The 24,157-nt window shown below is 55.2% G+C and overlaps 1 protein-coding gene across 7 annotated transcripts in view; it reads left to right on the top strand.

Annotated features, from left to right (window-relative positions):
- Window positions 1-24,157, top strand: part of MARK2 (microtubule affinity regulating kinase 2) — a 117,487-nt gene that overhangs the window by 91,955 nt on the left and 1,375 nt on the right. For 5 of the 7 annotated variants that reach the window (XM_063146159.1, XM_063146161.1, XM_063146164.1 and 2 more), the window contains 9 exons: window positions 258-494; window positions 1,064-1,183; window positions 6,863-6,962; window positions 7,211-7,323; window positions 8,805-8,937; window positions 10,271-10,449; window positions 10,950-11,047; window positions 18,427-18,657; window positions 20,867-20,893. In XM_063146159.1, the coding sequence (XP_063002229.1) occupies window positions 258-494; window positions 1,064-1,183; window positions 6,863-6,962; window positions 7,211-7,323; window positions 8,805-8,937; window positions 10,271-10,449; window positions 10,950-11,047; window positions 18,427-18,657; window positions 20,867-20,893 (1,238 nt within the window). Of the gene's footprint in view, window positions 1-257; window positions 495-1,063; window positions 1,184-6,862; window positions 6,963-7,210; window positions 7,324-8,804; window positions 8,938-10,270; window positions 10,450-10,949; window positions 11,048-15,131; window positions 15,291-18,426; window positions 18,658-20,866; window positions 20,894-24,157 lie in introns of all 7 variants that reach the window. The other 2 variants (XM_063146165.1, XM_063146160.1) reach the window with 2 other exon arrangements.

Here is a 24,157-nt window from a genome sequence, read left to right on the forward strand (position 1 = left end):
GAAACAAAGTAGAACATACTAGCAAAGGGTATGAAATGTGGCGCCTGTTTCTCCCACTCCCTCCCCTCCGCACCCACAGCGTTACAGGCTTCAGGCGGTGGGCCACGGGCCACACTCGCTTTAGTTCCCTAGTTTAACGTGTCCTGGTTTCCAGCCACGCCTCGTGAGCCCGTTGGAGAACGGAGGCCACGGCGTGGCTGGCCGTTGGGTTTGCCTGCTCTGAAGCTGACGTTCCTCCTCCTCCTCCTCCTCCTCAGGCAGAGAATCTGCTCTTAGACGCCGACATGAACATTAAAATTGCAGACTTCGGTTTCAGCAACGAGTTCACGTTCGGCAACAAGCTTGACACGTTCTGCGGGAGCCCCCCGTACGCCGCCCCTGAGCTCTTCCAGGGCAAGAAGTACGACGGCCCCGAGGTGGACGTCTGGAGCCTCGGGGTCATTCTTTACACACTGGTCAGCGGCTCGCTGCCCTTCGACGGGCAGAACCTCAAGGTAGGAGGGGCCAGGAGCGCGGCAGACAGCTTGTCAAACCTCTTTCAGCCCCGAGGGGCTGGACCCAATTTCGGAGAAGGGTCTCGGGGCCAAAGACGAAAGCAGAAGGGGCCAAAATTCCCCAAATCCCGGCATAGTTTGGCTTAAAGCTCTTGCTGCCTATCACTAAGCCTTAGGAGGCGGCATTTCCGCCTTGGGGGCAAACTGCAGAACAGCTGGGAAATCACCAAATGATATGGGGTGAAAGAGGGGTGGACATCTAGGTGGCCCTGGAGGGCTCCGGGCCGGGCGTTCCCCACTCGTGTTTTTAAGGGCTTGGCAACACAATTGAGTTTCACAGGTACCTGTTCCAAGACGGCGAAAACAGTCTCTCTTCGTTAATAACCAGGCTTTCCAGCGTTGGGGGGCAGGGGCGGGGGAGATGTCCCGCGACAGTATTCATTTCGTTACGTTTTATTTATTGCATTTCTATCTCGCCCGATAGCCGAAGCTCCCCGCAAAGTAGGGCTTGGAACGATGGTTTCTTCTCTGCCCTCTTTCCACCCCACCCCACCCCACCCCTCCTGCAGGAGCTGCGAGAACGGGTCTTGAGGGGGAAGTACCGGATCCCCTTCTACATGTCCACGGACTGCGAGAACCTGCTGAAAAAATTCCTCATCCTCAACCCTAGCAAGAGAGGCACTTTAGAGGTGAGCTCTGAAGCCTCCGTTGTATCAGAACGCCACTCGCATACCCCTTTGCTCTCTGGGGCTCTTGCCCAATGAACGCCTTATGAATATAGGAAGCTCCCTCGTGCCAAGGCAGACCAGTGGCCCATCTAGTTCAGTACTGTCTACTCTGGCTGGCAGCAGCGGCTCTCTGGGGTTTCCGACAGGACATCAGGAAAAACTTCCTGACTGTTAGAGCAGTACGACAATGGAACCAGTGACCTAAGGAGGTTGTGGGTTCTCCCACCCTAGAGGCAGCTGGACAACTATCTGTCAGAGACTTTAGGGTGGATTCCTGCATTGAGCAGGGGGTTGGACTCGATGGCCTTGTAGGCCTCTTCCAACTCTACTATTCTATGATTCTATGATAAGGCAGCCTTGCTGAAGCCCTCGAATGTGCCAGATTGCAGCTAGCTCCTGTGAAGGGCTCCTCCCCAAGCTCTCTCAGGACGCAGACAAGCTGGAGCGTGTTCAGAGGAGATCAGGGGTCTAGAAATAAAGCCCTATAAGGAGAGACTGAAAGAACTGGGCCTGTTTAGCCTGGAGAAGAGAAGATTGAGGGGAGACATGAGAGCACTCTTCAAATACTTAAAAGGTTGCCACACAGAGGAGGGCCAGGATCTCGTCTCGATCCCCCCAGAGTGCAGGACACGGAATAACGAGCTCAAGTTAAAGGAAGCCAGATTCCAGCTGGACATCAGGAAAAACTTCCTGACTGTTAGAGCAGTGCGACGGTGGAATCAGTGACCTAGGGAGGTTGTGGGCTCTCCCACACTAGAGGCCTTCAAGAGGCAGCTGGACAAGCATCTGTCAGGGATGCTTTAGGGTGGATTCCTGTGTTGAGCAGGGAGTTGGACTCGATGGCCTTGTAGGCCCCTTCCAACTCTGCGATTCTATGATTCTATGAATCTTTCCCCAGCCGAACCTGGGGAGCTCCCTGGATCGAACCTGGGAACATTTGCAATGCAAAGCACACCTGCTCAGTCCCTGAGCTATGGTCCCCCCCTCTAAAACTGAAGTAAAGCTCTAGTCCTCATGATTCTGAATAAAAGGTCCGTTTATAGAGGAATATAGGAAGCTGCCTTAGTCAGACCATTGGCCTATCTAGCTAAGTATTACCTATGCTGACTGGCAGCAGCACACCAGGGTTTCAGAGCGAAGACTTTCCCATCCCTAGCTGGGGATGCCGGGGGTTCGAACCCTTTTGCATTCAAAGCAGCTGCCCTTCTATCGGTCGCCTTTGCTGCCCCCTTCCGTGCGAAATTCCTCCTCCTCCTCCTCCTCCTCCTCCTCCTCCTCCTCCTCCTCCTCCTCCTCCTCCTCTCATCTCTCAAGATGTACATGTGTGAAGGCTTCCTTCTTCCTCAGGCTATTTTTTCAGAGACCCTCTCAGGACAAGGGAGCCAGGTTGATTCACAGGTTTATGGCCTATAATTTTGCCACGGTCCAACATTCGTTGACGCCAAGGATGCCCTCCCTTTGCTTTTTCATCGGTGCCATCCAGTAGCAAAGGCGGGGAGAAAGGGGCTTTTTTCTTGCCAGCCCTGCAAGTGTTAGGGTTTCCCTCTGCCCCTTCCCCTGTACATGCACAATGCTCCCTTGGTCTGAATTATTATTATTATTATTATTATTATTATTATTATTATTATTATTATTATTATTATTAGCATTTGTGTACCGCCCCATAGCCGAAGCTCTCTGGGCTGTTCACATAAGATAAAAACACTTAAAAACAATATACAAAGATTAAAAACCACAAAAACAAGTGGAATAAGCATGCATTTAAAACCACTATAACAACTTTAAAAACGATGAGCCCAAAAAAACAGAGCCCAGGGTCATTACATATTGCTAAGCGCCTGGGAGAAGAGAAAAGTCTTGACCTGGCGCCGAAAAGATGACAATGTCGGCGCCAGGCGGGCCTCGTCAGGGAGATTGTTCCACAGTCGGGGGGCCACCACAGAGAAGGCCCTATCCCTTGTTGCCACCCTCCAAGCTTCCCTCGGAGTAGGCACCCAGAGGAGGACCTTAGATGTTGAATGTAGTGTTCGGGTAGGTTCATGTCAGGAGAGGCGTTCCGTCAGGTTTTGTAGGTTAAAACCAGCGTCTTGAATTGGGCTCCCAGTTAGCCAGAGCATACTGGGAGGAAATCTTAAGCATGTTTCGACAGGGGGGGAAAAATCCTACAATTCCCAGTATCCCCCAGCCAGCGTTTCTATCTAAATGTGTATAGGATTGCACCCTGAGCAGATTTCTGGCGTGGGTTTGTGAGTGAGTGATATTTCCATATATATATTTAAAAAAAAGCTTTTTAAGTTTGGTTTCCTGGGATGACAGCCAAGAACTGCTCAATCCCTCGGATTCACGCGCGTTTCATTTGCCTAGATTTGTATTTGCACGGCGCGTTAAATAACCATTGATCACCATTCTACATAATCCAATTTCATAATCACGTCTTTTTTAAAAAATTGGCGTCAGCTCCTCTCTTTGTTACAGTCCTAATAAATCAGCGGCCGAAGTGCTTTGCTGATTTAGGGAGGGGGCTTTCTGTAGGTGAACGGGCAGCCGACGTGGGTTCCCATTTGGCAGGAGGCTGCCATCAACATACACACACACACACACGCAGTCTGCCTCTCCTCCTCCTTCCAGATTCATTTGCCTCCCCGTTAAAAACGTAATGTGTGAATGGGCCCTTTGACAACGTTTGATGTTGGCGTCGTATTTTCACCGGTTCCCCGCGGTTCGAGCTCTTAAACTGCATCTTCTTCCTCAAGATTTGGCTTCGCTGTCTTATAGACGCCTTCTTGGCTTTTAGAGGGCGCGTCCACTTTGGGCGAGCTCTGCTCATAGCCCTGTTTTTGCAGGCTGTGTGTGTGCGTTTGCATTTCTTGTTTTGAAGAAGAAGAGGAGGAAAAACCAAGAGCCACTCTTCGTGCTTCGATTCTCGCGTGAGTCCGTCCCGGCTCATTTCCCGTTTTGTCGGCTCCTGCCTTTGTCTGGCTTGCAGTGCCCCCTGCCATCCGAGATTGCCTCTTTTCTGCGTAGGCGGGTAATTAGGCGGCCCTTTCGGCCTCCTCTTGAACCGGAGAGGGAGCTCTTCAGCCTCTGGCATTGGATCTCCACGGCCCCCTGCTGTGTCCTCTGCCCGCCAGGAACAATTTCAGGCCTCAGGGCTGTTGAGTCCCCTTAGATTTGAAAGGGGAAAGGGCAGAAAAGGCTGTCTGGGGTGTTTTAAGCTTATTGCTCCAGCACGGGAGGAGATATGCAAGACGCACACGCACGAGATTCTCCTTGCAACGCTTGAGGGAGGATACGGTGCGGGAGGCTGAGAGAGGAAAGGAATATCCTCCGGCAGCCGCGGAGGGATCTCGGCAACCGTCAGGGCCAGCTGAGGCTTCCAGTCGCTGGTGCACGGCCCTCGGAGGGAGGCCTCCTTCGGGCCCACAGCCTCCCACCCTAGCGTGTGCCTCTAGTTAGCCGATAAACGGCAGCGCAGGTTCTGCCCCCCTCCACACCCACCCACACAAACACATCCTTACTAATCGATCACTAGCCTGTGTTGTGATTGTAGTCACTGGGTGCCCTGCGTTGCCCCCAAATATACGTCCCTTTCAAAAAAAGAAAAAATTGGGGGAAGGGAAGACGATCCTGATAAGCCTCCACTGATTTTTTCCCTTCTTCTCTTCCCCCCCACCCCCCCCCGGCAAGAGTTTTTCCTTTTGAGTCCTCTTGTTGCTTAAGGGGGCAGACCTGGAGAGACCTTTCGCCCCCCACCCCCTGCCCCGTCTGTATAGCTCAGTGGTAGAGCGTCTGCTTTGCATGGCAACGGCCCCAGGTTCAAGCCCCGGAAACCTCCAGTTAAAAACTTATCCTGGGGCAGCAGGGGACGGAGGGTCCCACCTGAGTCCCTGGAAAGATGCAGTTGGTGGGGAATACACAACCCTGGGAGCCCGAAGGAACATCTGACCCTGGATCCACTCGTCTATGAGTTGAGATCCCCTTCAGAGGCTGCCCCTACTGGCACCCTCACCTATTATTATTATTATTATTATTATTATTATTATTATTATTTTGCCACCGGGCAAAAATCTTTCAATAATAATAATTTATTTCTTACCCGCCTCTCCGATTGGATCGAGGCGGGGAACAACAGCAAGCATAAAATACTGATTAAAAACATAGTATACACTGTTAAAAACATCCTGAAAGCATCCTAAAATTCTACTGGATAGGCCTGCCGGAAGAGACCAGTCCTGATACATTTCTTGAACTCTAAAAGACTGTCAAGCTGACGAGTCTCCTCCGGCAGGCCATTCCACAGTCTGGGGGCAGCAGAAGAGAAGGTCCTCATGGGCGTGAGGGTGCCGTTGCGCCCACGTCCTGCTTGTGGGTTCCTGGCCAAGAGCCGGCCGGCCCCTGGGTGAACAGAGTGCTGGACTAGATGGACCCCGGGTCTAATCCATCATCAGGGCTCTTCTTAGGTTCTTATCATCTGGTTTGTTTCAACACTACTTCCATTCTGTTTCATATTGTTTTATAGTTAGTCAGTTAATATAGGTTTATATACCACTGTCCTCATTTTAAAATATCTCTAAGCGGTTTACATGAAAATTAAAAACATTAAAATACACCATGATATGCATTAAACACAATTAAATATATTTATATTTAAAAAAAAATACATAGGCATTAATTAAAAAAAAACCCATCAAGGCTAATTTAAAACCACTACAACGCTAATTACAATCAAACCGGCTGGGCGGCACTCAGGGGAGGCCTCGGTGAAAGAAACGGGTGCTTTAACTGGTGCCTAAAAAATGTTATAGTTGCCCCCTCCCAGTTACCGGGGGGTGCGGGGAGATCATTCCGTAAATTGGGTGCCACCACGGAGAAGGCCCGCTTCCCGGTTGCTGCGTGATGGCAATTTGCAGGCCGTGGTGCTGCCAGCAAGACCTCCTCCGATAACCTCAGGGCTCACACAGGTCTGTATGGCGGAGGGCGACCTGCCAGGTCACCTGGTCCTAAGGTGTTCAGGGCTTTATAGGCCAACAGCAATACCTGAGAGAGAGAGCGCCTTCTCCCTTTCCCACCTGCCCGGTCACTGAGGTCATCCGAGGGCCTGCTCCTGGTGGTCCCACATAGATCCATCCTGCGATTGGAATCCACCAGGGGAAGAGCCTTCAACGTGGTGGCCCCCCTCCTGTGGAACTCCCTGCCTCTGGAGGTCAACCTTGTACTCCTTTCAGCGCCTCCCGAAAACATCTTTATTCCAAGAAGCCTTTCTTTAACATGCAGCCTTGGATTCCTATTATTGCTCCTTTTAAATATTGTTTTAACTGTTTTATTCTGTTTTTATTTTCATTTTACCTTGTACACCGCTCCGAATTTTTTCAATGGGGAGCGGTGTATAAATATTCTAAATAAATAAATAAATAAACAGCGAGGCCTTGCCCTTGGCTCAGTAGCTGATAGGCAGCCGGGGCAGTCCCTTTAACACCAGGGGTTCCCGTTTTAAAAGATGAAGCCTTTCTGGCTGCCCAAGTAGGATCATTCTCACCGAAACCTTTCGGGGAAGACCCACCTGCCTTGCCTTGCCTTGCCCTGACCTCATCCCACCCCCACACGTTGGCTCAGTGTCTCCCCTTCGCCTCCTCCCCTTAGCAAATCATGAAAGATCGCTGGATGAATGTGGGGCATGAGGACGATGAACTGAAGCCTTACTTGGAACCTCTGCCCGACTACAAGGACCCCCGGCGGACAGGTACGGCACCAGGGCGGAGCGGGGGTTGGTCGGGCGGCCCTCTTTTGACGGCCACTTGTAGCTCGGGGATCTCCTGGGCAGTTGCTTGGATGGCTTCCCTGCCGCACAGACCCACAGATCTCGATTGAACTCTCAGCGCCGCCATCTGTCCCATTAACGTGACTCTATTTATTTATCCACCCTTCAAGGCGCTCTGACCGTGTCTCTCCTTTCCCCGTGTGTGCGTGCTCCCTTGTGTTGTCCTGCAGAGCTCATGATATCCATGGGATACACCCGGGAGGAAATCCAGGACTCGTTAGTCAGCCAGAAGTATAACGAAGTCATGGCTACGTATCTGCTGCTAGGATACAAAAATTCGGAGGTGGGTGCTTTGGTTATTGGAGTTGAGTGCGTGTGTGTGTGTGTGTGTCGTTTGTTGAGTTACTGCCGTGTAACTTTGTGGGGTGGTTCACGTCCTTCAGATGCTGAGACCACAGGAGGCCCAGTTGATACTATCACTCACAGCACTTTCCTTGTGGTGTGGGGAATACCTTTGTTTCCCTTTGAAGTCCTGGGCTCCACAATTCAAGGTTCTTATATCCAAGATGCATGGAACTCACTTCCAAGGTATCAGCGTTTTGAATGGGCCTGGAGCTGGTACCCTAACCTTGGCTTTCTGGGCAAATCTCGACGTTCTATGTGACCGTTGAGCCAAACCAGTTTGGAGGGGTCCCTGCCTCGACAAAGGAACCCATGGCTGCAAAAAAAGCAAATGCTATTTTGGGCTGCATTAATAGAAGTATAGCTTCCAAATCGCATGAGGTCCTGGTTCTTCTCTATTCAGCCCTGGTCAGGCCTCATTTTGAGTATTGCGTCCAGTTCTGGGCTCCACAATTCAAGACGGACGCAGACAAGCTGGAGCGTGTTCAGAGGAGGGCAACCAGGATGATCAGGGGTCTGGAAACAAAGCCCTATGAAGAGAGATTGAAAGAACTGGGCATGTTTAGCCTGGAGAAGAGAAGATTGAGATTGAGGGGAGACATGAGAGCACTCTTCAAATACTTAAACGGTGGTCACACAGAGGAGGGCCAGGATCTCTTCTCGATCCTCCCAGAGTGCAGGACACGGAATAACGGGCTCAAGTTAAAGGAAGCCAGATTCCGTCTGGACATCAGGAAAAACTTCCTGACTGTTGAGCAGTACGACAATGGAACCAGTTACCTCGGGAGGTTGTGGGCTCTTCTCCCACCCTTCAAGAGGCAGCTGGACCACCATCTGTCAGGGATGCTTTAGGGTGGATTCCTGCCTTGAGCAGGGGGTTGGACTGGATGGCCTTGTGGGCCCCTTCCAACTCTACCATGAAGCTCCGTCAGTGAAAGAGCCTTGTTGTGAGGCTTCTGAGTGCGTTTTCCGTGCCATGAGCAAGATTCCGAGCTGAGCCTCTGGAAATGACAGCCGGATGCCTGCCTGCCTTCCCCGGTACCTCCTCGCTGAACATATCCCCTCCGGGTATGTTTGACTGCATCTCCCATCCTTCCTCAGCATGTTGACTGGGAAAGATGGGCGTTGCAGTCAAACACAGCTGGGGGGAAGGCTTGTATGGGGGAGATTGTGAACCGCCCAGGGAGCTTCGGTTATTGGGCGGGATAAAAATGCAATAAATAAATAATAAATAAATAAGAGGAGTACAACGCGTTGCACTTATTTGTGCGTATTGCAAAGGGTTGAACTTGTGCTTGGGGGAAAGTGCAAAGCGAAGCGAACGCAGTAAGTGGCAGAGACACACACCCCTCTCTCTCTGTCTCTCCCTCCCTCACCTCCTCCGTCACATTCCTGCCTCTTTCCCTCCCCGCTCTCTTCCAGCTTGACAACGATACCATCACCTTGAAGCCCCGGACGCAGCCCGAACACACCAACAGCACTGCCCCCTCCCCGTCACACAAGGTACAGCGCAGCGTATCGGCCAACCCCAAACAACGTCGCTTGAGCGACCAGGGTGAGTCTCCCCGTCTCCCTCGCATCTCTTTTGTCGGGGCGGGGGGAAGAGCCATTCCCGCCATGGAGGCAGAAGGGGTTAACGCCCGAGGTCGGCAACCTGGTGCCCTCCAGATATCTTGGATTACACCCACTCGTCAGGGACTCCAAGGGTTGTGGTCCTAAAACATCTGGAAGTCATCAGGTTGCTTTCTCTAATTTGGTCAAGTATAAGGTACAATGGCCCCATTCAGAAGACACTCCAAACCACGGCTTTTGCCACAGCGGTTAAATTTGTTTGTTTATCTATTTATTTAATAATGTTTTTATACCGCCCAATAGCCGAAGCTCTCTGGGCGGTTCACAAAAGTGAAAACCGTAATAAAACAAAAGCCGGGCCGCGTTCAGAAGACACCTTAAACCAGGGCTTTAACCATGGCGAATAAGGCCTTTTGCCTTCGTCACTGCGGTTCAAGCCGTGGTTTAAGGTGTCTTGTGAACGCGGCCCAGCTTTCCGGCTTAACCATCGTGCTTAAAGCCGTGGTTTAAGGTGTCTTGTGAACGCGGCCCGGCTTAACCATCGTGCTTAAAGCCGTGGTTTAAGGTGTCTTGTGAACGCGGCCCGGCTTTCCGGCTTAACCATCGTGCTTAAAGCCGTGGTTTAAGGTGTCTTGTGAACGCGGCCCGGCTTAACCATCGTGCTTAAAGCCGTGGTTTAAGGTGTCTTGTGAACGCGGCCCGGCTTTCCGGCTTAACCATCGTGCTTAAAGCCGTGGTTTAAGGTGTCTTGTGAACGCGGCCCGGCTTTCCGGCTTAACCATCATGCTTAAAGCCGTGGTTTAAGGTGTCTTGTGAACGCGGCCCGGCTTTCCGGCTTAACCATCGTGCTTAAAGCTGTGGTTTAAGGTGTCTTCTGAACCAATGAGTGTGTTGCAGGTAGATTTGTTTGCCCGGCTTTCCTACTTTGGTAGCTTCAAGCTGAACCCAGTATATCTTCTCCTTCTCCTCCTCCTTCCCAATGAGGGCTAGAAACATGCTTTTTTTATAAAAAAAAGAAAACCTTGTTATTTGCTTCCTGCAATACCCGGCGTGTGACCGTAGCCATGCAGGTTCTTTTAAAACACCTGATGTCTGTGATTCCTTCCCTCCCTCCCCTCCCAACTCCCCCCCCCCACACACATTGGGACAACAGGGGACTCCTCGGTGACTCTCTAGAAGAGTCTGTCGTCTCCTCCCATCTCTCCGCAGCTCCAAAGCAGGCACAAATCGGACTTTGTCACGCATCCCTTCCCAAACTAGACCTCGCGACGCTGACACCCCCCCCCTCTCTTTTTTAAATCTCCTTCCTGCTGCAGTACCAAACATCCCGACCTCCACCTCGTACTCCAAGAAAACGCAGGCAGCCAACGCGGAGAACAAGCGGCCCGACGAAGAGCGGGAGGCCGGGCGCGGCAAGGCCGGCAGCACCGTCAAAGTGCCCGCCAGCCCGCTGCCGGGCCTCGAAAGGAAGAAGAGCACCCCCACGCCATCCACAGTCAGTCCCTTTTTGCTGCAGGGCAGGGGGGACCCGGGGTGGGGTGGGGTGGGGAGGGGACTGGGCAGCCAGGCGTTGTCCTCATCCTGGATGAGATGATGGTAGCCAGCTAAAGGGAGAAGAACTTTGCGGGCAGAAGAGGCAGGGCGTGCGATTAAGTACGGGGCGGCAGCCAAGCCGGTGATTGTACGGTTTTTTAAAAAGGGAGTTTAGGAATTGGAAGAAAGCCAGAGAGAAGGGTGCAGGCTGGAAACCCACTTTCTGGCTCTTTGGGGAGCCAACGGCCTGCCCAGCCCACCGTGTCTCTTCGCAGTCGCAGACCTCGAGAGCTGCTCCTCCAACCTTCCCCACCCTGCTGCCCTCCCGATGTGCAGGGCTAGGGGGCATTCTGGGAATTGTAGTCCCACGCATCCGGAGGGCGTCAGGGCGGGGAAGGCTGTGGTACTCCCTCTGAGCATTCTCTGGGGACGGGGCTCACTCGGTCTTTCCGTCCCCTGCAGAACAGCGTCCTCTCGACCAGCACAAACCGGAGCCGCAATTCGCCCATGCTAGACCGTGCCAGTTTGGGCCAGAACTCCATCCAGAATGGCAAAGATAGGTAAGAGGGGTGGAGCTGAGCAGCTTGGTAATAGGGGTGCATTTACAAAGGGGTGGGAGGGTTGGTGGGGGGGTGGGGAAGGACCTGAATATTTGTTTTAAGTATTTTTATCTGGCTCCCAGAGCGGCTTGCCTTTAATCAGTAAAACAAGACAGCCTCTGCCCCACGTGCTTACAATCGAAAAAGTCATGGCACACAAGGAAAAAGGGATGAGGAGGGAAGAGGAAATAGTTGTCACATCTCTTCGGGCTGCTTCACGGCTGCAGTGAAATGTAGATAGTTGAATGGGACAACCTACATGCTGGGGTTTGTTTGTTTTGTACGTGGTTTTGTAAGAACTGGCCCTTTCTCATCCCGGGACTGTGTTCCATCTCCTTCCTAGGCCTAAATGACCCGCAGTAGTCTCCGCTCTGTAGTCTCACAAGCTGTTCTTGGCTTGCGTGGGGCTCGGCTTGGTGCGGGACCAACCGTTTAGGAGGTCAAAGCTTCCTGGAATGTACCGCTCTCCAGACTGCAGGGCGTGGGCTCGCGTGTGCAAATGCTCGGAAGGGGAGAGAATCCCTGCACTCGGAAAACTAGCTTGTGGGAGATGGCACGAGAGCCAAACCCTTCTCTCGGACATGCTGGGCTTCTGGGTGCAGGTCGCTTTGACATACCATTCAGCTGAGTCATTTCCTCCGCCTGCAACCTGAAGTGATGCAATCGTAGAGACGGAAGGGTCCTTGAAGGCCATCTAGTCCAGCCCCGTGTTTAAAGCAGGGATGGCCAGAGATCCCGAACGGATTCATAATGTCCAACCTCTGTTTGGAGATCGGAACTGCTGTTTGTCTAGGCCAGGCCATAGGTCCTGGCTGCCTGGGCTGCATAGTACAAAGCCAGCAGCACCCACACACACACCCTCTTTGGCTTCCCCTACCTTCTCCGAAGCCCATGTAGCCCTGAGGCTGTTAAGACTGCGCTGCGTCCTTAAAATGATAGGACAGTAATGCCCAGGGAGAAGAGAGACACCGTGCTCTCTTCACAAAGACGTCTGAGCACCCGCATAAAACCGTGGCTCCCAGGAGGACGTTCACACTGGGCCTAGCAGTACAGGAGATAGTCTTGGATCACGGACCTGGGTCCAATGCCTGCTCCGTCGCAAGGTTCCATAAATAACGTCTGAGAGGTCCTCTGCAGGACGCCGGGGGAGCAGGGAAGTGGTTTGGGGGTGGGATGGGGGCAGCTTGTATTCTTCCCTTCCACCGACGGCAATCCGGATCATGCACCCCCGGCCTGCAGAAGCCACATTCTCAAACTCCGGGCCCGTAGACCTGCCGTAAGGCGGTGGCAACTCACCTTCCCCCCCCCTCGCAAAACGCTCCACCCCCCTGCTGCGCTTCTCCCTGAGGAGCAGGCCCTCGGCCGCGTTACAGCGAGCGGACCCAAGAGTGTATCGGTACAGGGCACCTCATGCCACGCAGCGCACAGCTCTCCTCGATACTTTACAGGCTGAGAGACAGCCTTCCCCAAGCTGGTGCCCTACAGATGTGGGGATGCTGGGAGTTGTAGTCCGATAGGTCTGGAGGGCATCAGGTGGGAGAGCTCTGAGCTAGGGCACGGCGGCTGCTTCAGCTCCCGGCTTCCATTGGGTCATTAAAAGAGAGGGGGGCTAGAGGAGGGGGGCGCTCCTCTCCCGTCCGCGGCACGCGCCCTGCCCTTAACTCGTGCCCTCGCAGCCTGCCAACGCAGGAAGTGAAGTCCGTAACGCCCTGCGCAGTCCAGCGTAAGAGTGGCTCTCAGAAAGCGTTAGGGAGCCCGTCCAGCAGAGAAAGAACGTGAGTTCAGGCTGACTCACTGCTGCTACTACTTTTCTTTCCTTTTCTTTTTTGCACGACGTCACTCCGGCCTCGTTTTCACTGCGCGGTCAAACCCACGCCTGGGCTTGTACCGCTTCAGGTTGCAGGAAAGGAAGGCTTATGGGATCGAATGCTCCTCCGTACCAGCCCAGCTGCCTAAAAGAGCTACTCATTGCATGAAGAAACCTAGCATGTCAGGAAAGAAGCGTTTCTAGCCTAGCGTTCTCCCTGATGCAAGCCCCCAGCTTCGTTTTGGAGCCTAGGCACAGGTGGATTGCCTCAGAGGAGAACTCAACCTGCGTTAGGACACACACACACACACACACACACCAGTCCCCCACAATGCCACCTTTTGGAGCTTGAACGGCGGGCCTTCTGCTTTTAGGGCCTGCCTGGTGTTTCTTAGACCAACCCCCGCCCACAAGCATCGCTCCGGGACTTAGGCTTGTAAAGAAGCCCACAGGAGCTGCTAGCCTGCCTTTCCTTTTCCTCTTCACCTGCCAAGAGGCTAGCGGCCCATGTTCCAGCGTGGAAACGCAGGCGGTGAGCCTCGTAGCAGGCCAGGGGAACCTTCCGGCAGAGGAGGGACGCCGCTTCCTCCCTTTGGAAGCCAGCGTGGAAACCCAGGCGGAGGAGGAAAGGAGAGACCCCCTCCTCCGCCCCACAGTAGCTCCCGTTGCCTCTGGCCACCAGGCAAGCGGTTCCAGGCAGGGCTCGGCGGCTCTCCCCACTCTGCCTTGAGCTCCTCCCAGTTTGGCTAGAAAGGAGCAGCTCCGCGTGGCCCATTCCATCCCTCATCCATCCCATTGCACGCGCCCACACGTGCACAAGCCCTTTTTCTTTCCGCCCGCCTGCCGGGCCTCGAGCAGCCATGCTCCCCCACTCGCCTCCATCCGCATTCATCCCCACCCTGGCATCAAGGTCGCGCCTGACCCATATACACATATACCGGCTGTATATTGTATATTTGCTTCCCCTGGGACGCCCGTGTCCCTCCTGGCGGCTGTATCCGTGGCGGGGAGGGGGGTCGGGAAGAGGAAACCAATTCCAGGCCTGCCCCGCCTTTCGGCTTGGAGCTAAAACGTTTCCCGAGGAGGTTTTTTTAGCCTTTATCGAAGAACCGTGTGGATTATTAGTATGAGCTATTGAACCAAAGGTTGCCTTTTGTCAGACCCGAAGCAGAAGGCGGAGTAGCGTCTGCCTCTCTCCTCCAGTTCAAATCTCGCCCTGCCGCCGGGAAGGGTTATCCGAGAGATGGAAGTTTGAATGAACTGAAACAAACGGAACCTCGTGGAAAATCAAAGGATAGAAAGACTTTGTGGCAGGGGTCTGGGAGAGAAGCGTCAGATGAAGAGAGCGCAGGAAACAGACCAAGATCTGCCCCAGTTAGGCTAGGCATCAATATGGATGCCCAGCTGGACATCAGGAAAAACGTCCTGACTGTTAGAGCAGTATGACAATGGAACCAGTGACTTAGGGAGGTGGTGGGCTCTCCCACACTAGAGGCCTTCAAGAGGCAGCTGGACAACCATCTGTCAGGGATGCTTTAGGGTGGATTCCTGCATTGAGCAGGGGGTTGGACTCAATGGCCTTGTGGGCCCCTTCCAACTCTGCTATTCTATGATTCTATGAATGTTGTGGACTGCTTTGAGGACGCCCTAGTCAAAAACGAACCTTCTAAACACGCAGAATGAAGTCGTCAGTGGTTTCCCCGTAGATGAATTAGCAACGAGGACTGGCCACCTTTGCAGTTAGGGGCTTCCAACCCCTCTGGGACGGGAGCAGGCGACGCTGGGCGGCTTCCAGGGCGTGCTCAGCCCCCTCCGCCCGGTGGCACAGCCCGCACCGCCTTCCATCTGCCATGTCGACGGGCAGGATAACCCGGGCGGACGCTGCATTGGCTTCATGGGCCTGGGAGTTTGAGCACGATCCGCCCGAGAACAAAACAGAGAGAAGGAAAGGACGCTTTTTCCGTAGCTTTGAGAAATCGCCCCTCCAAAACCTGAAAGGGCGGTTCTGGCAATTAAGAGGATCAGGGTTTGGGCGTGGGGGTGTGTGTGTCCCTGTTCCAGACAGTGGGGGCCTCCGAAAGAGGGGGGCGAGGAGGTCTGCTTGGGGTCAGCTACGGATACAGCCGGGTCCCCCCCCCTCCCTTGTTTTCCCGTCCCCTCCTCCCTTTTTAAACTTCTGCTTCTCCCCTGCTTGTGTTTTTTTTTCTCACCCCCCCCACCCCCACCCCCACCCTCCAGCCTTACCACTCCAGGCTCCAGAGCTTCCACTGCTTCCGCCTCCGCCGCCGTGAGCTCCGCGCGCCCGCGACAGCACCAGAAATCCATGTCCGCCTCGGTGCACCCCTCCAAGCCCGCGCTGCCCCCCTCCGACAATAACTGTGAGGCGCAGCGACCCAGGCAAGTGGGCAGCTGTGCGCGCCTGATGTCCTCACCCCCCCCCACCCAAACTGCCCCCGCCAATATCTTGATTTGTCCTCCTACCCCATGCCCGGAGCCAGACCTCTTCCCTCTCTTTTGCCCTCCTCCCAAACGCGCTCGCTCGGGGCCTGGAGGTAAGTGGGAGGATGCAGCCGCCCGGCGGAGGCAGGCCAGGGCTTGAGAGGCCTCGTGGAAAGGCAAGAGGACGTTTTCGTTCTCTACAAGACAGCCTGAGCACTGCATTCGTCCAGGGGAGGGGGCAGCAGGTGGCACGGCGGCCATCTTGCCTTGAGCTCAGGGTGTGGGCAGCCGGTGGGCTGCATGTGACTCCCCATCGCTTTCCAGTGCCACCCTTTCCAGGGGGGAAATACTGCCTTTTTAAAAAAATAAAAGGCAATTTTAACACTATGGCACACTAAAAGGGTCAAACTTTACCTTGTTCTAAAGCAGCCTTCCTCAACCTGGGGCGCTCCAGATGTGTTGGACTGCATCTCCCAGAATGCCCCAGGGTGGGGCATTCTGGGAGTTGTAATCCAACACATCTGGAGCGCCCCAGGTTGAGGAAGGTTGTTCTAAAGCTACCTTTGACCCTTTTAGCCCCTCCGTAGCCCTTACAGAGCGCTGAAAGACTTCAGAGCTAAATTGGACCCTGTTAGTACTCGGTTAGCGGTTTCTTGCCGAAATAAGGCGGCAAACCGGCAACCTGTTTCATTTTTGCCAGGGCCGCCAAATTCGGCGGCACAGAAGCAGCGGAACGGGTGTCCAGCCGAGGGGGAGATCCAGAGGTTGAAAGTGGGGCCCGGACTCTCCAAAGCTCCCAGCTCTGCTTTAGATGATGACGTACAGGCTTGCTTGAAGGGAGCCAGAACACAGGCTCGGCGTGACGCCGTCCCGCGTGTGACAGGCAGCCAGTGGGTGGCTTCCCGTTGGCCTGCTCCGTAGCCTCCCGCCCCCAGAGTGCTCTCCCTGCTCCCCCTCTTTGTTTATACAGCTCATTTCCTCCCTAACCCTAACCCGTTGCTGCTGTTTACACTGGAGAGGAGGGGGTTCAGGCCCGCTTTGCCAGAAGCCCAGCTCGTGCAGAGCTGGGCTTCTGGCAAAGCGGACCTGAACCCCCTCCTCTCCAGTGTAAACAGCAGCAACGGGCCCTGTTCCAGTTCTCCCCCGGATGCTCATTCTGTTCCACCTTGGCCTTGCGCAGAGGAGCGAACCGCTGAAGCGCATTAAACAAACAAACACAACCCAAGCCGCGTTCACATGTCACGTTAAGCCAGGAATCCTGGCTTGTTAAACCACAACATGATTGTTGAGACTGAAAGAACTGGGCCTGTTTAGCCTGGAGAAGAGAAGATTGAGGGGAGACATGAGAGCACTCTTCAAATCCTTAAAAGGTTGTCACACAGAGGAGGGCCAGGATCTCTTCTCGATCCTCCCAGAGTGCAGGACACGGAATAACGGGCTCAAGTTAAAGGAAGCCAGATTCCGGCTGGACATCAGGAAAAACTTCCTGACTGTTAGAGCAGTACGACAATGGAATCAGTGACCTAGGGAGGTGGTGGGCTCTCCCACACTAGAGGCCTTCAAGAGGCAGCTGGACAAGCATCTGTCAGGGATGCTGTAGGGTGGATTCCTGCATTGAGCAGGGGGTTGGACTGGATGGCCTTGTAGGCCCCTTCCAACTCTGCTATTCTATGATTCTATGAACTAGCTGTGTGGCTGGGCCTGCAGGCTGGTAACTCCTCCTTTAGCGTGAGCAGGTTGGGAGGGGCTGTGGCTCGACGGTTAGGAGCCCTTGCTTTGGGGGCAGACGGTTCCAGGTTCCGACCCTAGCATCTCCAGGTAGGGCGGGAAGAACTCTCGCTCGAGGCCTTGAAGAATGCTACCAGCCGGTGCCAAGAATGCTGGGCTAGATGGACCAGTGTTTGGCTCCTTTGTCCGTCCCTAAGCAAACAAGGCACAGATAACTTGTGTGACGTCCAAGCTCAGGATTATGGATGATTATGCCCAAACGAGCCAGGATTCATAAGCCAACAACAAAGCGTTGTTTAAAGCTTGGTTTTGAATCCTGGCTTGTTTGGGCGGAAAAGCCCATCATCCTGGGTTTGGACCTTGGGGTAAGCTATCCCAGCATGGTTTGTTTGCTTGCTCACATGAAGGGAGAAGTAAGGAGGGGGGTGAAACAACCTACATGCCCAAGCATGTGGCTCATTCACATTGGCTGGGTTTACACAACACGACAACGCATAGTCAGGGTTGAGTGTGGGCTGAATGTGGTTTGTCATTGAATTTGTCAACCGCCCAGAGAGCTTCGGCTATGGGGCGGTATATAAATGCAATAAATGCAATAAATAAATAAAATTACGGCTTGTTGTATTGTGTGAACCCAGCTGCGCTAACAAACCATGGTTTGTTAACCACAAACCAACCCACAACAAGCCATGAGTTCCCTTCGTGGTTTGTTTGTGCTTTTATTAGCATGGCTGGGTTCACACGACACGACACCCTTCCTCAACCTTCAGTAGGGGTTGTTGCGTTATGTGAATCCAGCCATTGTGGCTTAATAAACCAGGATTCCTGGCTTAAAGCGGTGTGCGAATTCAGCCGGAGGCGTTTAAGGGCAGAGAGCTTCCCTTCACCGTTGAGGAGGTCGGGCTTTAAAAGCCTCTTGCTCGAGTCCCGCCTGGCGCACGAGAGAGTTGGCAGGGGGAGGGCAAGGCGGCAGCCTTTCAGCCCTTCCTCCGTCCCGGACGTGCCCACACGGTTGGTTTATTGAAAGCCGCCAACCAGGGATTTGCAGGGTGTGCGCTTTGTTTCAAGAGTCGGAGCGTACGGATGTTTGATTCCACTAGCCCCTTCAAGCCCAGAGTTTCTGACCCACCTGCAGCCCTGTGGGGAAATGGCCACATTCGCCCCCCGTTTCTTCCCAAGTATTTTGGGCTCCAGGAGTCCCTTTGCAAGTCCGGCTGTCAGGATCTGCTCCCGGGATCCTCCGAGGGCAGAGGCCGTCGCCGTCTCAGCCCGGCTGACTGGGGCCAGGCTCGCCCTGAGCTCTCCCGGCTCGGCCGGCCCCCGCGAGCGCGCCCCCTGACCTCTGCTCCTTCCCCCCCCCCCGCAGCACCGCCCCCCAGCGGGTCCCCGGCGCCTCCCCCTCGGCCCACAACATCAGCAGCACCAACTTCCCGCGGGGCATCCCCAGCCGCAACACCTTCCACGCCGGGCAGCTGCGACGAGACCAGCAGAACCATCCTTACGGCCTCACGCCCGCCTCGCCCTCTGGGAACAGCCAAGGCAGGAGGGGCGCCTCGGGCAGCCTCTTCAGCAAGTTCACCTCCAAGTTCGTACGCAGGTGAGCGGGGTGGGCGGGGCGGGTGGGGGGGAGAGGAGACCGGGGGGGCGGGAGAGGAGGCCGGGGGCGGGGGGGAGAGGAGACCGGGGGCGGGGGGGGAGAGGAGACAGGGGGGAGAGGAGACCGGGGCTGGGGGGGGAGAGGAGACCGGGGGCAGGGGGGAGAGGAGACAAACCCCCATGAGCCTTTTCCGGCAGCTCTTCCTCGCTCCTTAGCACAGGCTCCAGGATTGCTCCTTGTCTGTTTGGGGGCGGGAGGGGGGTGGGCGCTCGACGTCCCCTTTCCAGGGGGGCACAGCATGCTTGCTCACCGTCGTGTGTCTGAGTGTGCGTGCGTGTGTGAGCGTGTGTGGCGCACAGTTGTCCGTCCGTCCGTCCCCCCGCCCATGAGTCCCCTCTTCCGCCGCCAATGGTGCCCTCGTAACCACGGCCCTCGTGTCTGTTCCCCCACCCCGCCTCCCCTCCCCTCCCGCCACGCCGCACGTGCCTGCCCGGGGAGGGGAGGGCAGGAGTGTGAGCTGCCTCCGCGAATGGGTGCTTCCCCCACTGCGCACCGAGGGGGTAGGGAGGCAGGGAGGCCTCGCCCCATGGCTGGGCTTGGGGGCGGCAGCCGCCAACAGAGCAGGGCAAGAGGAGGAGGCAGCTCTTCCCAGCCTGCCTGCATCTTCCGAGAAGCCGAGGGGCAGGAGAGAGCCCCCTTTTCCGAGGGAGGAGGTTGCCCTGGGCGGAGGCGCAGAAGCAGTGCCCAAGCACCAGGCCTCAGCCTCCCCGAGACCGGCTCCACGCTGCGGACTCCTGAACGGTGCTCTTCCCAGGGAACCCTGGGAAGTGACGACCTCCTGGGGGGGGGGGGGGCAGGCGCCACTTGTGGCTCTGAAAGGAGCTCAGCGGTGGGTCAGTCCAGCGCTCCCTCTCCCCAGGGAGCCATGGCTTGCGGTCGCCGATGCCGCCACGATTCCTGCCCGCGTGCCTAAGCCACGGGCGGGGAACGTGGGGCCCGCCGGCGGCTGTGGGGCTGCAGCTCCCCTGCTCCGCAGGCAGAAGGGTCCCAGGTTCAGTCTCGGGTAGGGCAGGGGATCTTCCTGCCTGAACCCACCACCCACCCACCGGAGAACCAGTGCCGGTCCACATCGAGAACACCGGGCTGGATGGAACCAGGGTCTTGGTCTAAAGCCGCTTTCGATGGGATGGCGAATTGCCGCCCCAGCAGCATCTGCAGGGCCACGCGTTTGCCCGCCTCTGACCTCTGGAAACGGGGGGGGGGGCTGAGGCTGGTTGGGAGAGGGGTGGGCAGAAGGTTGCAAGGGATCCCCGCCTTTCGGGGATCTGGGCCTTAGCAGAGGTTTCGGGAGGGGGGCACCGGGCCTCCTGGCTCCTTCCCCGGGGTCCTTAGAAGCCCCGAAAGAGCTTCTGTTTGTCGCCTCCTGCCCTTCCGAGCCCCACACGTTCCTGCCGGATGGGCGGAGGAGACCCTCGTTTCGGAAGATCCAGCCACACACATTTTTTTTTTAATCAGCTGGGGGCCTAAACCACCTGTCCCTCAAGGCAGCTCTCTTTTTTTTCAAGGGGGGGGGGCGGGATTGCTGTATGTGATTATTATCCCTTAAAAAGGCTTTCCTCGTTCCTTTACAGCCCTGAAAGGGGGTTGGGATACAGCTTCCTTTGAAAGCCTTTTCTCTTAGAAAGGGGGTGGGTTGGTGGGGGGGGGGTGAGTGATGAAAGGGAAGCCATTCCATGCAGCCCAGCACTTCCTGTCCCCCCCCTCCCCCCCCACTCTTTCTTTGCTGTAAATGTTTTACCTCCCCCCCCCAACCCTTCTGTTCACAGCTCTGTGGGAAGACGTAGGCTGTAGCAGGGTTGGGGGGCAAGGAGAGCGCCTGGGGGGCCCTTGCTTCCCCGTCCTCTCCCGCAAGCTCCCAGGAGCGACCGGGCAGGGTGGGGGGGTGGGGGACCGCCGCACCCCTCCCCTCCCCAGCCTGTCTGCCTCTGTCTGGGAACCACAGAGGCTGCCCCTATTCCCAGCCTCGGGAGAAGGGATCCCAGTGCTGAGGGGGTTTGCTCCGTGCCCCCCACCCTGCCCCCAACTTCGGGAGGGGGTTTGGGGCACCGCCGGGCGGCTGGCGCTCCCCGCCCCTCATCCGTTTTCACACGCTCTCACGCTCCACCCACCCACCGTTTTTTTTTTCTCCCCTTTTTTCCCCCCCTTTTAGAAATCTGTCTTTCAGGTTTGCCAGAAGGTAGGCGTTCATCACTTTGGTTTTGTTCTGTCCTCCTCCTCTTCCTCTTCCTCCTCCTCCTCCTCCTCTTCTTCCTCTTCCTCCTCCTGTGCAACACTAACCCCCACCCCGCCGGCTTCCCCCTCTCCCCTCCTCCCCTCCTGTGCCTTCTGGCTGCTAATGGTGTCTGTGTGTCAGCGCGAGGGCACGCTTAAAGGGACAGCAGGGATCTCGTTAGCTCTGCGCCGGAGGGGGGGGGGAGAGGGGAGATCTCATTGGCTCGGGCCTGTCTTGAACGCCTGCAAATTGACCAGCCTGGGATCTGGGGAAGGGGGGAGAGTCCGGAAGAGGCCGCATGCACGCACGCCCGTCCCCGGTGCTGGGCCTCCCCATTTGGGAACGCTGTCTCTTTAAAGGTGGCCTCCGTCTCCCTCGGTTCCCCACGCTGGGCCTCTGATCCTGAACCGAAAAACCTTCCTCCCCGCTCCCCCCCCCCCACTAATCCCCTTTTCTCCCTGCACGGTGGCGGTTAGGAGGAGCTGGGCTCTGTTGCTTGCAGCTGCCTTGAGGGCTCAGGGTGGGGACGGTGCCTGGAATCCGCATGCCCCCTTCCCCCCCCCCAAGAGCGGGAGACCAGCCTCTTGGGCCTTTTGAGCACCCCGTGGGGGATGCTAGCTCTCGGCTTTGTTATACTGGGGCTGGGGGGGGTCTTCTTTTTATAAGCAGGAGGACGCCGCCAGTCCTCATGGCCACGGAGACCATTGTACAACACATGTGAACAGCTTGAATAATGATGATGATGATGCAAGATGGAGCTTGCCAGCATCCCTGGGGGCACCGGGCAGGATCCACGCGCCTACGTACCAAGGAAACTGCCTTAGACCAAGTCAGACCCTTGGTCTGTGTTGCCCCAGCGGGCATTTTTATTTATTTATTTTATTTTATTTATTTATTACATTTTTATACCGCCCAATAGCCGAAGCTCTCTGGGCGGCTCGCAAAAATTAAAACCGTAGCAAAACAACCATCAGGTTAAAAGCACAAATGCAAAATACAGTCTAAAAAGCACAACCGGGATAAAAAAAAAAACCACGCAGCAAAATTGATATAAAATTAAAACACAAAGTTAAAACAGCAAAATTCAAATTCAAGTTAAAATGAAGTGTTAAAATCCTGAGAGAATAAAAAGGTCTTCAGCTGGCGACGAAAGGAGTACAGCGTAGGCGCCAGGCGGACCTCTCTGGGGAGCTCGTTCCACAGCCGGGGTGCCACAGCGGAGAAGGCCCTGCTCCTAGTAGACACCTGCATCACTTCCTTTGGCAGGGGCTCGCGGAGAAGGGTCTCAGCTTTTCAGGGTCTCCGGCAGCGGAGATTTCCCCCCGGCCCTAACCTGGAGATGCCGGATATTGAGCTGCACCGCTGAGCTTATGCTTCAAGGCTCCTGGCATCCCTCATTCAAAATAAATCTCTTGACTGTCGTAAATTTACGGCTGGGAAAGAATGTTGCCCACCTGCTCCAGTTGCTTCCCTTCGTGAGCAGCACATGCCCTTTCCCCGAGGACAGTGGAGCGACCTGGATTGCTGGATGTGGGGGCGGGAGGGGGGCAGGAACGCAGTGGCAAAGGATCGTGGGAGATCCAGGGGGTGGGGGATGCTAGAAAGGGGCCCTCCCAACTCTGTGGAGAGTCAAACAGTGGCTGCTGTGAAGGATTGTGGGAATCTGAGCATAGAACAGCAGAGTTGGAAGGGTCCTACAAGGCCATCGAGTCCAAGCCCCTGCTCATAGTCCAGTACTCTGTTTGCACAGTGGCCAGCCAGCCGTCAGCCAGGGACCAACAAAGAAGGACGTGGAGCAACAGCACCCTCCTGCCCATGTTCCCCAGCAACTGGTGCACCCAGGCTTACTGCCATGGATACTGGAGGCGGCACACAACCATCAGGGCTAGTAGCCACAGATAGCCTTCTCCTCCAGGAATTGATCCAACTATGCACTGTGTGAAGAAGTCCTTCCTTTTACCTGCCCTGAATCTCTTCATGGGATGACCCCATCGGGTTCTATTATCACGGGAGAGGAAGAAAAATGTCTCCCTATCCACACTCGGCAATGCAACCAGGTTGTCCTTCTTCCCGCCTGGGGTTGATGGAACAGAGATTCCCCCTGGATATGGGGTGAAGGTTTGTCTCTGCTCCTGTCCTCTTCCCCTCAGCTGAGCCGGTGTCACGAACACCACGAAGCGATGGCTATGAACAGCCGGAACGTCACATCTATCTGGAGATATGTGTGTGTATATCTTCAACCCTGGGAGAGGTTCCCAAACTTACCAGCTCTAAAGAAAGTGCTTTAACGAACGCCGGGGGCCGTACTGGCATTTAAACGGAAATCTCGAAGGGGTCGCCTTCGCTTGGCGCTGAAGCGTGGAAGAGCTTTGAGGAATCATAGAATCATAGAATAGCAGAGTTGGAAGGGGCCTACAAGGCCATCCAGTCCAACCCCCTGCTCAATGCAGGAATCCACCCTAAAGCATCCCTGACAGAGAGTTGTCCAGCTGCCTCTTGAAGGCCTCTAGTGTGGGAGAAGAGCCCACCACCGCCTTAGGTAACTGCTTCCATTGTCGTACTGCTCTAACAGTCAGGAGGTTTTTCCTGATCATAGAATCATAGAATAGCAGAGTTGGAAGGGGCCTACAAGGCCATCGAGTCCAACCCCTTGCTCAATGCAGGAATCCACCCTAAAGCATCCCTGACAAATGGTTGTCCAGCTGCCTCTTGAATGCCTCTAGTGTGGGAGAGCCCACAACCTCCCTAGGTAACTGATTCCATTGTCGTACTGCTCTAACAGTCAGGAAGTTTTTCCTGATGTCCAGCTGGAATCTGGCTTCCTTTAACTTGAGCCCGTTATTCCGTGTCCTGCACTCTGGGGGGATCGAGAAGAGATCCTGGCCCTCCTCTGTGTGACAACCTTTCAAGTATTTGAAGAGTGCTCTCATGTCTCGCCTCAATCTCCTCTTCTCCAGGCTAAACATGCCCAGTTCTTTCAGTCTCTCTTCATAGGGCTTTGTTTCCAGACCCGATAGGAGTAGCATCCCTATAGAAAAGCGATGCTAAACATCGCAAAACGGAGGGTGTGGTGTGTGTGTTTTTAACTTTGCCCTCCACGACGGAGACGAGTCATCGCTTCGCCGACGTCACCGGTGAGCGCGTTCCCAAACTGTGGGCCCACCGTCGGAAAGGCCCTGCTTGTCTTCCATCATCCACTGCCTTCTGCCTTGCCTTGCGGCTTCAGCG

Source organism: Elgaria multicarinata, chromosome 21 (genome assembly GCF_023053635.1).
Source record: "Elgaria multicarinata webbii isolate HBS135686 ecotype San Diego chromosome 21, rElgMul1.1.pri, whole genome shotgun sequence".
In the NCBI taxonomy this organism is placed as follows: Eukaryota; Metazoa; Chordata; class Lepidosauria; order Squamata; family Anguidae; genus Elgaria; species Elgaria multicarinata.